Below are 16,594 nucleotides of genomic sequence, written 5' to 3' on the forward strand. Positions count from 1 at the left end.
GAAAAATAATTCCTTTGTTTAACTAAGTAATCGCCATTTATAGAAAGAGAAATTTAATTTACCACGCCTATAGGCACCACCATGATCGTTCGAGCTATGACACCATTAAGTCGGTTTGTAAAGTGAAAGTAAACAGGTAATTGATTTTCATGTAAGAAGAAAGCACAAATTTGGGACTTTTCCCCTATAATTTCAACCCAGAATATACAGAAGAAGAGATTGAGGCACAACATGTAACCAAATGTCAGACAATATTGACAAACAGCAGGATTTGCAGCTAGAAGACTAGTATGTCTGAGGACAAATCTAATGGCTACTTCTGAAGAGTGTTTGTGTTGCTGGTAAAAAAGCCTTTTTAGATATCTCTCTTTTATCATTTTCGCAGTAGTAATCTTGAGACTTGACAAGACAGCATGTTTTGGTGATCAGAAAAACAGAATCATAGTAGTATTTACAGAATTTTCTTTGTTTACATATTGATATGCAGTACTTGTATCAATACCAAACCGACTTAGTGACATCATTAGCTAATCAGAAGCTAACAGTAAAAATCAATAAGCCAGAAGTGATCAGAATGTAAGACTTGGTAAACTGTGAGTTAACTGTATTTTTTGAATTTAGATTTTTTTTCTGCAATTGAATTACATGCCTTATTTTTTCAGTGCTTTTGCTAAGGAATGATTTGATGATTCATTTAAATACTTTATAGCATGACTTAAAATAGAACATTAAATGCAATGTTAGATGTAGCTAGTTAGATAAGGGAGATAACTGGAAAATTTTTAATTTACATTTACTGTTTTGGTTGTGCATTGATTTGTTATATTCGGATTTACGTCACAAAAGTAAACAATTGAAAAGTATTTAACAAATATTCATTTGATATAATTTTAAGAAAAAAAAATTTTCATTTAAAATTGAAGATTAAAAATTTTCAGGGTTTCAGATTTACAAACTTAATTTATGCTGCAAAGCTGAGAAAAATGCATCATGATGCATGGTATCTTGATTTTGTATTTTTATTTTATTTTTCTACTATGTAATACCTTGGTATACTTGGTGTGTTCATTCATTTCAATCAAAGATTTATACTCTTTCCTTTCTTTTTCTATCCTTTTATGCTTTCTTCTTTTGACTTACTTTTATTCTATATATGCTTTATATTTAGTTGTCCTGTGTAGGATGGAAATTGTGTTAATACTTGTGTCTATTTTATGTACATATATTTACAATTTGCTATTATATTATAATAATACCTAATGAGTTCATTGAAGATATTATCTGTTAACTGTCAAGGTTTACGTGATTATGCAAAAAGAAAAGATGTATTTAATTTTTTGAAATCAAAGCAATACAATATATATTGTCTTCAAGATACACATTTCACAGATGAAATTGAAAACAGTATTAGATCTATGTGGGGTTATGAATGTCTCTTTGCTTCTTATACCTCAAATTCTAGAGGTGTTGCTATACTCGTTAATAATAATTTTGAATGTAAGATTATAAAAGAAAAGAAAGATAGAAATGGAAATTATATAATTTTAGAAATTTTGATTGACAAAATAAAAATGACTCTTGTGTCTTTATATGGGCCAAATTTAGATGACCCTAACTTTTTTCAACATGTTATATCTTTAGTTGAAGATTTCGAAAATGAATATTATGTGATTTGTGGAGATTTTAATCTTGTGTTAGATCCAGTCATTGATTATTGTAATTATGTCAATATAAATAATCCTAATGCTAGAAATACTATTTTAGAAATTATAGAAGAAAGAAATTTAATTGATCCATTCAGGGAGCTTTATCCAAGTTTACAGAGGTACACATGGAGGAAAAGGACCCCTTTTAAACAGGCACGATTGGATTTCTTTCTATTTACAGATAATATGTTAAATAATTTGAAAAATTGTAATGTTGAACCTAGTTATAGATCAGATCATTCCATGATTGTTTTACATTTAGAATTCAACCCTTTTGTTAGGGGAAAAGGACTATGGAAATTTAACAATTCTTTGTTGTACGATCAGGAGTATGTGAACACTATAAAAGAAAAAATTGATGAAATTAAAAAACAATATGCAGTACTTGTATATAATTTTGATAATTTTGACAGTATAAGTAATTCTGAAATTCAATTTACAATAGATAGTCAGTGGTTTTTAGAAATCTTATTGGTTGAATTAAGAGGAAAAACTATTTCTTATTCAAGTTATAAAAAGAAGGAAAATGAAAAAAAGGAACAGCAGTTGAAAAATGATATTGTACAATTAGAAACTAATTTGGACGAAAATTCTTTCATTAATTTGGAGAATAAGAAGCAGGAACTAGAATCTTTAAGAAAAAATAAAATAAAAGGTAAAATCATTAGATCAAGAGCTAAATGGATTGAGGAGGGCGAAAAGCCTACAAATTATTTCTGTGGTCTAGAATCCAGAAATTTTACAAGTAAAATTATACCCAAAGTAGAAAGAGATGATGGTAGTGTAGTAACAAATCAATTTGAAATACTAAATGAAGTTAAATTATTTTACGAAAATCTGTATAGACAAAGAGATATAAATGCTGAGGTCAACGTTCAAAATTTAAAAAATGATTTAAGAAATAATCACTATAATGTTTTAACTGATGAGGAACAGAATATATTAGAAGGTGAAATTACTTTACTAGAAGCTGGAGTAGCGCTAAAAAATATGAAAAATAATAAAACACCAGGGTCAGATGGTTTCTCTTCTGAATTTTTTAAATTTTTTTGGAAAGACTTGCAAGTTTTTGTAGTTAAATCTTTAAATCATGCTTTTACTATAGGCTAACTTTCTATAACTCAAAAACAAGGCATAATAACATGTTTGCCAAAAGGAAATAAACCACGCCACTTTTTAAAAAACTGGCGTCCAATTTCTTTATTAAACACAATTTATAAAATAGGTTCTGCTGCAATTGCAAATAGATTAAAAAAAGTTTTGGATAAAATTATTGACTTAGATCAAACTGGTTTTATAAGTGGGAGATACATTGGAGAAAACTTGAGACTTATATATGATATTATGAAATATACAGAAGAACATGAAATTCCAGGGCTTTTGTTATTAATAGATTTTGAGAAGGCCTTTGATTCTATTTCCTGGGATTTTTTACAGACTGTTATGAAATTTTTCAATTTTGGGGACAGTATCATAAATTGGGTCAAAGTATTTTATTGTAATATTAAGTCAGCAGTAATACAGGGGGGACACTTATCAGATTTTTTTAATATAGAGCGGGGTTGTCGACAAGGTGATCCACTGTCTCCCTATCTTTTCATTTTATGCGCTGAAATTCTGGCAATAAAAATTAGAGGTAATAAAAACATTAATGGACTTCACATTACACAAATTGAACATAAACTGTCACAATTCGCAGATGACACTTCATTAATTTTAGACGGAACTGAAAAATCTTTACAAGAATCATTGTTAGAATTAGATTGGTTTGCTGGAATCTCAGGTTTGAATATTAATTTCTCCAAAACCCAAGTAATTTGGATTGGAAGTAAAAGATATTGTCAAGATATCTTGTGCAAAAACAAGAATCTTACTTGGGGTGAAACATCATTTAAGCTCCTTGGTCTGAATTTTGATGTTGATGTAGATAGAATGACTAAACTGAACTATGACGAAAGACTTGTACAAATTAAAAACTTAATAAATCAATGGTCAAAAAGAAACCTTACAGTCATTGGTAAAATAACAGTTGTAAAAACACTTATATTGCCTGTGTTAAATCATCTTATTATTTCATTACCTAACCCAAGCAGCGATATTATCAAAAAAATTAATGACACGATTTTTACATTCATATGGAATTCTCCTATCAGTAAAGAAAGATGTGTTGCAAAAAGAGTATCAAGATGGGGGTCTTAAAATGATTAATCTGTTTTCATTCATTACAGCTTTAAAAACTACTTGGATAAGACGAGCTTTTCAAAATAATTCAAAGTGGCTAAGTATCTTTATGTCATCTTTAGATTCTGAAAAACTGTTTAATTGTGGGGATGGATATGTACAAAATGTTCAAAAAAACTTAAAAAATAAATTTTGGAAAGATGTTCTAAATTCCTGGGCAATGGTCTTGGAGAAAGAAAAACATGTAGATTGGGAGTTCTTTCTTGCCAATCCAGTTTGGTATAATAAATTAATTAAGATTGGTGGTGAAACTGTTTTTTACAAAGATTGGTTTGTCAATGGTGTTCATTATATAAATGATTTAATAAATGATGATGGATCATATCTTTCTTTGGAACAGTTACAACACAAATATGGAATCAATATTAATTTTATGAAGTATAATAGTATAATGTCGGCAGTAAAACATGCTGCTAAAGCTTTCTATGTAGGAAACTGTAAATTACAGCGTCCATTTATTCCATCTTTTTTGCAAACTATTTTAAGAAGCAAAAAGGGCTCAAGAGATATGTATAAAGTACTAAACCAAAATGATTCTACTCCAAAAGGACAACTTAAGTGGACTGAAGTACTTGATAACGATTCTTTGAATTGGAAAAAGATTTTTGTGCTACCATTTACAGTCACAAATAATACGAAATTGCAATGGTTACAATACAGAATAAACCATCGTATAATAGCCACAAACAAATTTTTATTTAAAATAAATGTTATCAATGATTCTGCTTGTACATTCTGCAATGTAGAACCAGAAACTATTGAGCATTTATTTTGGAATTGTGAGTTTGTACAAAATGTTATTAGTGAAATTGATAATTGGTTTTTGATACATGGCATAAGCATACCATTAACTAAGTTAAATTTCATTTTTGGAAACACATCATATACTTCCAAGGGAGAACCATATAATATTATAATTTTAAATATCAAACAATATATTTATAACACACGCTGTTTTAAACAAATGTTATCTTTAACTGCTCTGAAAGAAAAACTTAAATACATGTATAAAATAGAAAAAATGTTATCTGTAAAAAAAAAAAAGAGTTGAACTATTTAACAAGAAATGGCAACAATTCCAAAATGTTTTAACATAATTGTGTCAATATTGTAAACAGGACAACAACTTATTCATTTAATTTTTTTTTTAACTCTTCTTTTCTAAATCTTTTCTATATGCTATCCCTAGATCCTTTTTTATCTTTCTGTAGCTCATTCTTTTTCTATAAATTGAAAAACACCAATTTTTGAACATTTATATATACATATTGTGTTAAAAGATGATTATGATGTATAATTGTGTAATGTATTGTATGTAATATGTATGTTGAAAATTTTGGAAAAAAAAAAAAAAAAAAAAAAAAAAAAAAAAAAAAAACAATAAGCCTTCATATGATCTCCGTCAGATAGAAGAGTTTTGCAAGATGGCTATCCACATATACCTCAAAGATTTCAATTTTGCATAGCCTTGTGCATTTTACAAAAGCATATTTTGCATTAAAGGTTATTCATTTTTGTTTTCATGGGTATGATTTTTCATAAGAGCCTAACTTAATGCAAAAGTGGTCTTTCCTTTTAAGTGGGACAAACCAACTCTTCACCACTTTGCCACTGTGGACAAATCCAATCAGAAACCTACTTTTTACTAGAATGCCATCTACATGTACATGAGAAAGAAGGACCAAAAATCCTAAAAAAAAGTCTCAAACGATCTAGGAATTAGAAAAATGAACATGACCACCCTACTAACAACAATAAATGGCGAAACAATAGAAGAACTAAAAACAAGCTGGAGATTGTAGCAATATATATCAACCTTCTAGACCCTCACTTCTTAATCATTCAGAACATGAGCAAGCACTTGGAGTATATATACATGTACCTGTAGAAAATTACACAATGAGAAAAACAAATACTGACGAAACCATTGGTGCCTTTAAGTCTTAAGATTGTTGACCGAGGATATTTGATGAATAGCAATGTTCAATTTTTATTTTGTTTTTGTTTTTTGACATTAGTTTGTATCTAAAAAATCTCACACTTAGAGAAACATTAAGATATTTAACTTTTATAAGTCAATCACAAATGATGATATCCTTTTGTATGATTAAGTAACTAATTAAGTAATCAGGTAAATTACCATAATCATTTTGATATACTGTTTGAACTTATATAATAACATTCACATTAATTTTTCCATATAATGGATGTGCTGTAATATATTTACTTAACATGTTAAGATATACTATCTAATAACTATAAATATGTGATCTTATAGACAATAGACAATATTTATTAGCTCAAACACATTTACATTCAATGGTTATGGCATGTAATATTAAGAATTACAAAGCAATGTATTAACACACATTGGATAATTACATATATGAATATTATCATGAGCATGATGTGACAGTGGTTTAACTTTTACAGAAATATTTATACATTTATTATTATTTCCAAACATTCTTTCGTAAGGTTTATTATTAATTTAAGTATGCTGTATGTATATGTACATGTATAAGCTGCTTTTTAGTAAGTTAATTCTTTCATTGGGAAAAATGACTTTAAGTACGAAAAACTACTGATTTTTTTTAGTTTTTCAATGAATTGTTTTCTCTGTTGTGGTTAATGAGAACTTACTGAGGAAAAATGGTGTTCATCCTCAATATCACTATTATTGCATGAATTACAAATTATTTCCTATCTGTCTATAATATTTTATCTCCATTTTTCTATTGCTAAAGCATGGACACTAATACGGAATTTACAAAGGATAGATCTGTCAGATTTAGTTTTACAAATGTCTAGATAAGCAGGTCATTTTGAAGGTGTGTAGATTTTTCAAAAAAAAAAAAAGTTAATTTTTCATTGCTGATGTCACATTATTTATATTTATATTTTGTTTACTGCTCAATTCTATTTAAGTAAAATTCAATGTTTTTTAGGTTCAGATTTAGGTAACTGAAACCTAGATTATTCAACATATTTTTGACGTGCAACTATCTTTAACTTTATTATAAATTCATTGGTATCATGTATTACAATGAACTCCAAGAATTTCTTTTACAAATTTTTGATGTAGGTGTTCATATGGGTCGGAGCAAGGATTTATATATATAGAAAGATTTGTATCTCGTAAATTATCGCAATATCTCGCGTGGCATGATTCCAATGTACTAGCCACAGTTACTTGCCGCCTATACAGTCAAAATTACGGCATATGAAACACTGATATCACAAAAAGCAGGGGAAGCTAAAGCTATAAACATCTTTACATACATGTACACAGTCAGACCATTTTTATAGATTTCAAACAAATTTTATGATGATCTTTTGGCTTTTGAAGAAGGAGTTAAAACTTCAGTTTAAGAGAGAATGCCTTTCTCAAAGGTGTGATTCAGAACAAAGGCATGTATAAACCTTGATATCACAAATGCAAGGACAACTATAAAACTCCTTGTATACACCCTCATACTATTTCTGATCAAATTTTAACAAACTTTATGACGATTGATCAGGTTTGGAAAAAGGAGTTTGAATTTTTAATGAGGAGAGAAATATGCCTTCCAAAGTGGGACCAGGTTGAAAATTTGATACAAGATTAAGGTTACAAATATTGAGGTACTGATCAAAACAAAACATTGAAAAAGTCTGGTGGCAACATGAGGTGGGATATTTTAATTTGTTTTTCAAACCATATGGGTCAGAATTCCTACATTTATTGTGATGAAATTTTGAAGCAATCGAAATTGTCTGCCATTATCAAGGCAAGCTAAATGCATCATGGGTAATCTTGCTGTATATCATCCCATGCAAGATATTTATTATTGTACTATGTAAAATTGCGTGAGATTCCAATCCTTGCCATATATAAATCCTTGGTCGGAGTTTCTGTAAATCCCTACATGCAAGAACATATAGAGTAGTGAAGGACGTTAAAAACCCCCATAGTAGTTTCTGTAAATTTTTACAGCTCCCCAAACCTCACTTCCAAGTTCCATATAATAACAAGCACCGCAAAGCGGTGTGAGCTTTATGGTTATTACATGTACTATCTAAATTTCCCTTAAGGTTCCCCAATATACTAACAAAACAAAAGTCATGTCCAGGAAGTAACAAAGAATGACTGTCCTTATGAAGAAAATTCATCGCTACCTTAAACCAAACAAATAAAATACATAGGTTAAGATTACATTTCAGCAAAAATAAATTAATCTTTTCTGATAGTTTTCGAGTCTTTCTCTATACTTTTTTTACTTATAAAAGAAGTGAATATGATGTTCTTAAAAAGTTCGGGAAACACGTGAATGTACCTATGTGTATCTTTGCTGTTCCACTATCGTTGTTGTCAAGAACCTAACCCGCCTTGGAAAAAATATAACTCCGATTATATTATCAAAATCAAAGCATGGCTTTTCTAAGATAGGAAAGGCAATCATTTTCTTGTTTGGAATTTGCAGCCGTCGTCTGAATTTTGTTTACGTCACATGGTATGTGTAAAATATTCCCACCATCCGTGGAGAACTGTAATATTTCCGGAATCTGTACAGATTAATCTGACAGGCCAAAACTGAAATGGATGTTGCTAGAGATGCCCTTAAGGGATAAAAACTGTAAAGTATTTCGAAGTGTTATAAAGTTATTGACCAATTTGAGAGCGAGGGGAAAGGGGGTATGGGAAAGGAATTTTGGAGAAAAAAAATTTCATGTTATTCATTTATTGAAAATACTGCACTTGCGAAGCAAACATTTTCATCCTGGACGACCCCCCCTTCTCTTTGTAATGTCCTTTATTATTTTTACGAGTCTCACACAGACGGTACATGTATGGTAAAGCTCACGGTACTCACTGATACAGGCAATGCCTACCCCATATTGTAAGAACAGTATCTATCTGGAACTTAATATGGTATGATTTACTTACGTTGCCTGACTGTAAGAATTTGATTATCCAAATACTGCATTATCTGTAAATTGTACTTGACTATACTTTATCCAATTAACTAATTGTAATTTTAAAATTTGTTTTGTTTTGTTTTTTTGTTTTTGTTTTAATTTCCCATTAAGCATACTATTACAACCTTGATCTTGATTCCACCCAACATACAGCAGTCCATTCCCGTGCGAGCTGTCGTGTTCTAAATTCATGGTTCGTTTATAGTCTAAAAGCGCTGAAAAACAGTCATAATGACGAACTCAGAACTAGAATTTACACACACACCCCCATTACAGAAGAGCACTTCCTGTTTACAATAAGGTAAAGGTTATCAGCGATGGAGGTTATCAGCAGTGTGTGCAGGAGAGTGCTTTTGAATTCTAGAAATTATAGGGCGCTGAAGAACTGTCATGCTTTAGCATTTAGTCGATTTATGTCCACAGGTAAACGCGATGGTTTGTATTTTTTAAATCCGCCATGTATTCGTCGAAACTTCAAAATCATCTTTTGTCTGAAAAGGGGGAGGGAGCACAAAACAGAACTTAAAACAGTCATGTTGTTAGGCGTATTTTTCATTTGCTGGCATATACAGTGATTTTCCTACTGATTTGGGAAGAGGCCTGGGCCCATGCAGTTTGAAAATTGTGATTTTGGGGAACAATACATGTTGACATGAGGCAGAGACCAATATTAATTAAAGAGATAGGAAACTTGTTAATTAGTCAATAAAATTATCTTGAACGAGATTCCCTGACCTTTCCACTTCTTTATTAAACTACTTTTTCTCCTATTGATGAAACGATCTGAAATCAATTGTAACAGACATGAAGAAGTTATAGAATGGGAAACTGAAGATTTTATTCAATTATCAGTGGCAGGACGGCCTACCTGCGTTGTAGTAGGTATTGAGATTTAAATAGCCAGTTAATTGACTTGGCTAAGGGATTAATTCTTTAGTCAAATCGGTTTGTCGCTGGCTTGTCACCGAGCGGTCTAGAGTTCGATCTTTGGTGGCGGAGTATAATTTTGGGAGTAAAATCATGCTCTTCTGTTACATTTGGTGCCCAACTGAAAAACCCATGGGATTTGGATAGCTAATGAGCTAGTGTTAGAGTCGTTCATGGTAAGAAGACTCTTAAGGTGGGGAAAATGTGGCAGGACGGCCTACTTGCGTTGCAGTAGGTAGTGAGATTTAAATAGCCAGTTAATTGATTAATTCTTTAGCCAAATCGGCTTGTCACTGAGCTGTCTAGGGTTCGATCCTTGGTGGCAGAGTATAATTATGGGAGTCAAATCATGCTCTCCTGTTACATATCTTTAAAAACAAAAAAGTTACAACAGGGTTAGGTCAAAATAATGAATTTAACTTTTAATTATTTTCATTTTTGTAGAAATCAACAAACGGTCAGCAATCTAATGGGACCATATTGTGCTCCTCTACTTGCTTACTTATTCTTTCACTCTTATGAGGCTGACTTTGTAGCTGATCTGATCCATAAGATAGAACATTGTGTAGCTAGATCCTTAAATCTCAGTTTCCGCTATTTAAATGATGGGGATTTGATACATTGCATCTACCTCAAAGAACTTGAGATAAAGAATACTACAGACACTGTGAAGTCGGCCATCATATTTTGACCTACACTTAGAGATCGATGGTAAACGAAAATTATTGACCAAACTTCATGACAAACGTGACAAATAATCAAGGGAATGAAGGTTATAGCAGTAATCAAAAGAATGTAATCCAGGGTCAAAGACCAGACAAGGAAAATAGACATACACAACAAAGAACATAAAGTAACTAAAATCACACATACAAAGCAACAAAAGCAAATGAGCAACTTGGACTCCACTAAAATCTTTGAGCATGGACCAGGTACACCGGTAGGGTAAGCATCCTCTGCTTTTCTAGAAACACCTGCCAAGTTGCTCATAAAAGTCAAATCCGGGGTAGATTAACAAGGAATGGAAAACTATGAACTGATGAATGAATCAGTTTTCATGGTGCAGATGGATACACCATAAAGATCCACGAGTTCATGATGACGACCATAAAACTTCTGTAGTGATGACTTCAATCTTGTAGCAACATAACCCTGTTCCAGAAGCCTGTTTGTTCAGACCTGTCAACTTTCCTTTCAGCTTTGGGAACATCCCTTCAGCACATGTGTATGGAGTTTCCATATCACAACTCATAAGTTATGCCAGAGCTTGCCGCAACTACCCAGACTTTTTGTATCATGCTAGACTTCTTACAATTAGGCTTCTGGAACAGGGTTGTGTTGCTACAAGATTGAAGTCATCACTACTAAAGTTTTATGGTTGTCATCATGAACTCGTGGATCACTACAGTGTATCCATCTTCACTATGAAAACTGATTTGTTCAACATGTCATAGTTTCCTTTCCTCTTTCGTCTACCCTGGACTTGACTTTTTATGAGCGGCTTGTGTTTACTAAAAAGCAGAGGACGCTTACCAGTGCACCTGGTTCATGCTCCCATTTTGAGTGGAGGCCGAATTGCTTATTTGATCTTGTTACTTTGTATTATTTGAGTTACTTTATGGTCTTGGTTGTGATTGTCTGTTTTCCATGTCTGGTCTTTGTCCCTGGATTACATTCTTTTGATTTCCATTAGAATCTTGGTTTCCTTGATTACTCTTGGTGGAATTTTAGAGTATATTTTTGGGAAAGGGTTTGATATTGTGACCCTAATTAGGGTTTAAAAAATCACTGATGTAGAAAAGTGATAAGAGTGTAGATATTCTGTCTTTTTCATATGCATAAGAATATCAATGGCAATAGTTTGAAATTTTCAGTTCTAACTTCTATGAAAGTTTTCTTTTATTGAAAGTTCTTTTTTACTGTTTCCATTGAATCCACTTGATTTGTTTTGGGGAATGAGCTACTGGTATTAAGGTAGTACAATGTTGTTACGTCATTTCTGAAAATTTTATCTCAATTTGTTGAAATAAAGCTGTTTTGAGGCAGTCCACACAGAAATTTCCAGTGTTCTTCATTTAAATTACACCTGTTTACTATAACATGTGTTACAAATTTCAACTTCTAATTTTAAGTCTCACAAAATTTGACAGGGATAATTTGGTGTGCGAAACAGTGCACCTTAATGTAATTGTATAGTGCACCCTAATTTATTTACAACATGAGGGCATGGAATTTTCCATAGTATTTTGAAAATAATTTCTAATTATTTCCGTGGTTAGGATCAATTGGCCATTACAGTTTCCATTGTATTTGAAGTTCATGAGGTGACCTGGATCACAAATTTGATACAGAAAGACGTTTTGTACATCTCACCAATCTCAATTTAAGATGATGTTTCAGGTCACAATTTGAAAATTCACTGCTGATTTTTGGATTTGGAGCATATTTTCTTTTTGAAAAATGGGGCCAGATTGGACCCAAAATAAGTGTTTGAAAATCCCTGAAAGCAGTGGTAGTAAAAAGGAACATTTATAAAGGTTATTAAAACTGTTTGTATTAATGCCAAATTGTCTTTTGGCTTTTCATTAATTATCACATAGTCTGCAAACCAATCAGATTATTTTATTAGGAATTGTGTCCTTTAAACTTAGGAATGGTTCAAAATCTACATGTACTAACAATACACTTTGCCATGGCTTATTTCTCAAATGGTGAGATTGCTGCTCAGGCGTTAAACCCCAATAATCAATTAATCAATCAAATGGTAAGTAGTCATCAATGTTTTGATTCATTGTCCTATTATTTAGGTGTAGAATAAAGTACTAAACGGAACTTTTGTAATCATGTTAGCTATAAAACTGTAGTAATAATACAACTAACTTTAGTCCAACAATTCAATAGTCAGACTGTTCAATAATTATGCAGGTTAAAATTGCTTTGATAATAAAGTATCCTTTCCATGACTTCCTATAAAAATCAATAATATACTGCTGCCTGAAAATTTTAAAACTCAGTAAATAGCAAGTCTTCTAATAAATTATTTTTTGACCTACAAATGTATTATTACACATACAACATGATGCAAGTTTGTAAATTAAATTGAATTGTAATATTATCTTCCTTGTCTAAAGTAATGGATATCACATTTTGTCCTTCACCTCTAGAGAAATATGCAATTGTCGCGATAGAACAGAGTGTGTACAATGACTCCCCATTTCTGTCAGAATTTTGACAATTTTTTAGCATTTTGGAATGACTGAAATAGAAATTTATGCAGCTGAATAATTTTGTTCCATTAACAAAATGTCATAAACTGAATAGTTATAGTTTCTAAACAATAACTTGAGTACACATGAATGGATCTGTCCTAAGTTGTACCCTATACCACAGACTGAACACTTGTTAAGTGATTTTGGTATTTTGGCCCCAAAGGTGAATCAAGGCCATTAAAATTACATTATAAAATTTGCTATGAATTGTGATTTTATGTCCTTGCGATAAGAGCTTTTAGTTTCACTGCTGTTTGTCTGTCTGTCTGATTTCTTTTGATAGTGATATAACTTGGTACACAGCTTAACTTTGATTGGTTTTATCTTGTGTAAACATTTTTCAACTCCGTAGCACATCAACTTCCTATGTACTGTAAAGGTTTAGCCTTAACTTTCTGCAACCCCACATGGCAATAATAAGTCTGAATTGAAAGTTCAATGGGAAGCTTTTAGGTTACAGACCACCAACTCAACCAATGAGCATTTGGAACGTACACAAAAATAGTCCTAAGCAGAAATTACCCCTGTTCCTCATAGTGCTGTGAAAAAAATTCTCATTTTATTTTAAAAATTAAAACTGTTTCTGGAAGGAAAAACATTTCTGTATATTTTATAGGTGATTTTGCTTCTTGTGATGGGAAGCCATATCTCCATAATGATTTCTAAATATACCCCTATCTTGTGAAAACACTGGGATTATCCATACTATTTATAGATATTTTACTTCCTTTGACCAGTACTGCACTGCAAGTCTGGTAACCCCTCATGCCATTCTGAGGATTGTGAGCTGACATATGTAGAATCATGCTGATATATAGTCCTCTGCAGGGTAAAGTTAAGATAAAGTCCAGAGAAGCCATTGAATATTGTGAAATTAGCATTGAAGCCTATGGGAAGTGGTTTCTAGTCTTTATACTTCTTTTGAAGATGAAAGGATTTTGGATTTTTGGGTTTTATTTCAAGTTTGTCCAAATCAGGGTCCAAATTTAAACAATGTATTGTTTTCTTATAAGTTGGATACTTGGTGTTCTAAGTAAAGTGCTGATCTAACCATGTATTCAGATTTTTTATTGTCTTGGCACTTTAGGCCAGAGTGTGGTCAAAATTGTTTGATTTAAACATAAAAATCTGAATGAGATTTTCTCTAATAAGCTTTATTAAACCCTTTATTTAGATCTTAAATACTGTAGCTGAACTTTTTTTGGTATTATCTACAGATAAATTTAATGAGGCATGGCTAATCATGTTGATGATTTTTTTTTAACATCTGCTACAATTAGGACTAATTCAATGACCACATTCATTCTGAGTCAGAACTTTTCATTTGTCCAATATAAAATTTGGTCTAACTTTGAATTTGTAGGATTTTAGTAACAAATTAATGTTGTGAATTCAGCATATATAGTTTGTACTTTAGATTGTTTTCTCTAGAATTGTGATGACTCAACATGCCAGTGAATGAGGATTGAGATATACAATGTAACAAGAATGGATATGGTGAATATATATATGTCAATTTAGAGACAACATACCAACCGGGATGAAAAATATCAGCTCAAGACCACCCACAGGTCTTCAATGAATGACGAGGAAACCCTCACACCACAGGGCAGCTTGCTATAGGCATTGTACTAAGGTAAGTATTTTTCACATGAAATGCATGTTAATTGAGCTTCACATGAAATTAACTTAACACAACTATCATGTGAACAATTCATGTGAATTTCATGTGAAGGCTCGATTCAGCAGAATTTCATGTGAAGGTTACAGACCACCAATTCAACCAATGAGCATTTGGAACGTACACAAAAATAGTCCTACGCAGAAATTACCCCTGTTCCTCATAGTGCTGTGAAAAGAGTTCTCATCTTATTTAAAAAATTTAAACAGTTTCTGAAAGGAAAAACATTTCTGTACATTTTATAGGTGCATTTTGCTTCTTGTGATGTGAAGCCTAATCTCCATAATGATTTCTAAATATACCCCTATCTTGTGAAAACACTGGGATTTCCCATGTTATTTATAGACACTTCACTTCCGGTGACCAGTACTGCACTGCAAGTCTGCTAACCCCACATGCCATTCTGAGGATTGTGAGCTGACATATGTAGAATCGTGCTGATATATAGTCCTCTGCATGTTAAAGTTAAGGTAAAGTCCAGAGAAGCCATTGAATATTGTGAAATTTGCATAGAAGCCTATGGGAAGTGGAATTAGTGGTTTCTAGCCTTAAGCTGAAGCCATGGCAAAATGAAAAGTTTCTTGGAATAGCTTTAAACTACTTGAAGATCTTGTAAACTTTGCTATGAGAGGAATACACTACAAAAATCCTTCAACATAAGCATTTTTTTAAGTTGTAGGTCCAAATTATGGAAAATTGGTCTTTTTGGCTGAATTTTATGTCCTATCTTGTGAAAAGTGTAGAAAATTTAGTAAAAATATAAAATATTTAACTTTGAGGGCTATATTTACCTAAATATGGTGGTAATCAGCACTTCAAATCAAGTTTTGTGTAAATTTGAGCAAAAATTTGATTAGAAATGAGGAAAAACTCACTTTCATTACTGCGGTTAAGGACATATAAGCATTTCCCTATGGCAACATGGAAAATCCATTTTTGAGTACTTTTTTTGCTTTAGGTGCCCTTTACTTGTTATGTTTTATTGTGAAAACACTGTATTTACAAATTTAAAGCCAAAGATATCACCTTTTGTGAAAATTTAAAGATTTAGGGTTTTTGACATGTGATCAAGAAAAAAGGGGAGGCATGTCAGACATACATTTTTAAAAATAGACCAATTTTTCAGAAAATGACTACTTTTAAAGGCTATCTCTTTATTAATATTGTTAAAAAACAAGTTGTGATTGATTTTTTTTATTTGAAAAGTCAGAAAAAGTTCTTTGCAAATATTTAATGCATTTAAGTATGGTAGAATATTGTCACTTTTTTGCTCGCGCAACTTGGTTACCCTATATTAAAAAGTCAAATATTAAAAAAAGTGCTTGTCACATTTCACTGAAACTTTGCAAATACATTCAGTATGTGTATAGGAAGATACTTGTATAGTTATTTATTTTTTCTAAGACAGAAAGTGACTGTTTAGGTTACAGACCACCAATTCAACCAATGAGCATTTGGAACATACGCAAAAATAGTCCTACGCAGAAATTACCCCTGTTCCTCATAGTGCTGTGAAAAGAGTTCTCATCTTATTTAAAAAATTTAAACAGTTTCTGAAAGGAAAAACATTTCTGTACATTTTATAGGTGCATTTTGCTTCTTGTGATGTGAAGCCTAATCTCCATAATGATTTCTAAATATACCTCTATCTTGTGAAAACACTGGGATTTCCCATGTTATTTATAGACATTTCACTTCCGGTGACCAGTACTGCACTGCAAGTCTGCTAACCCCACATGCCATTCTGAGGATTGTGAGCTGACATATGTAGAATCATGCTGATATATAGTCCTCTGCATGTTAAAGTTAAG

The 16,594-nt window shown here is 31.7% G+C and overlaps 2 protein-coding genes across 4 annotated transcripts in view; one reads left to right on the plus strand and one right to left on the minus strand.

The window, feature by feature from the left end:
- LOC148618339 (WD repeat domain phosphoinositide-interacting protein 3-like) overlaps nt 1–9,173 on the minus strand; it is a 33,149-nt gene extending 23,976 nt beyond the window's left edge. Inside the window, exon 1 of one of the 2 annotated variants that reach the window (XM_088577112.1) lies at nt 9,032–9,173. In XM_088577112.1, coding sequence (XP_088433238.1) covers nt 9,032–9,098 — 67 coding nt within the window. In that variant the 5' untranslated portion in view covers nt 9,099–9,173. The remainder of the gene's footprint in view (nt 1–9,031) is intronic. The other variant, XM_088577113.1, reaches the window with a different exon arrangement.
- Nucleotides 9,174–9,180: 7 nt separating this feature from the next.
- The window catches only part of LOC148618340 (enoyl-CoA hydratase, mitochondrial-like), a 34,535-nt gene continuing 27,121 nt past the window's right edge, over nt 9,181–16,594 (plus strand). Inside the window, exon 1 of one of the 2 annotated variants that reach the window (XM_088577116.1) lies at nt 9,181–9,329. In XM_088577116.1, the coding sequence (XP_088433242.1) occupies nt 9,224–9,329 (106 nt within the window). In that variant the 5' untranslated portion in view covers nt 9,181–9,223. Of the gene's footprint in view, nt 9,342–16,594 lie in introns of both variants that reach the window. The other variant, XM_088577114.1, reaches the window with a different exon arrangement.

Source organism: Perna viridis, chromosome 4, assembly GCF_037379345.1.
Source record: "Perna viridis isolate PV_CMFRI_1.1 ecotype Kerala chromosome 4, ASM3737934v1, whole genome shotgun sequence".
In the NCBI taxonomy this organism is placed as follows: Eukaryota; Metazoa; Mollusca; class Bivalvia; order Mytilida; family Mytilidae; genus Perna; species Perna viridis.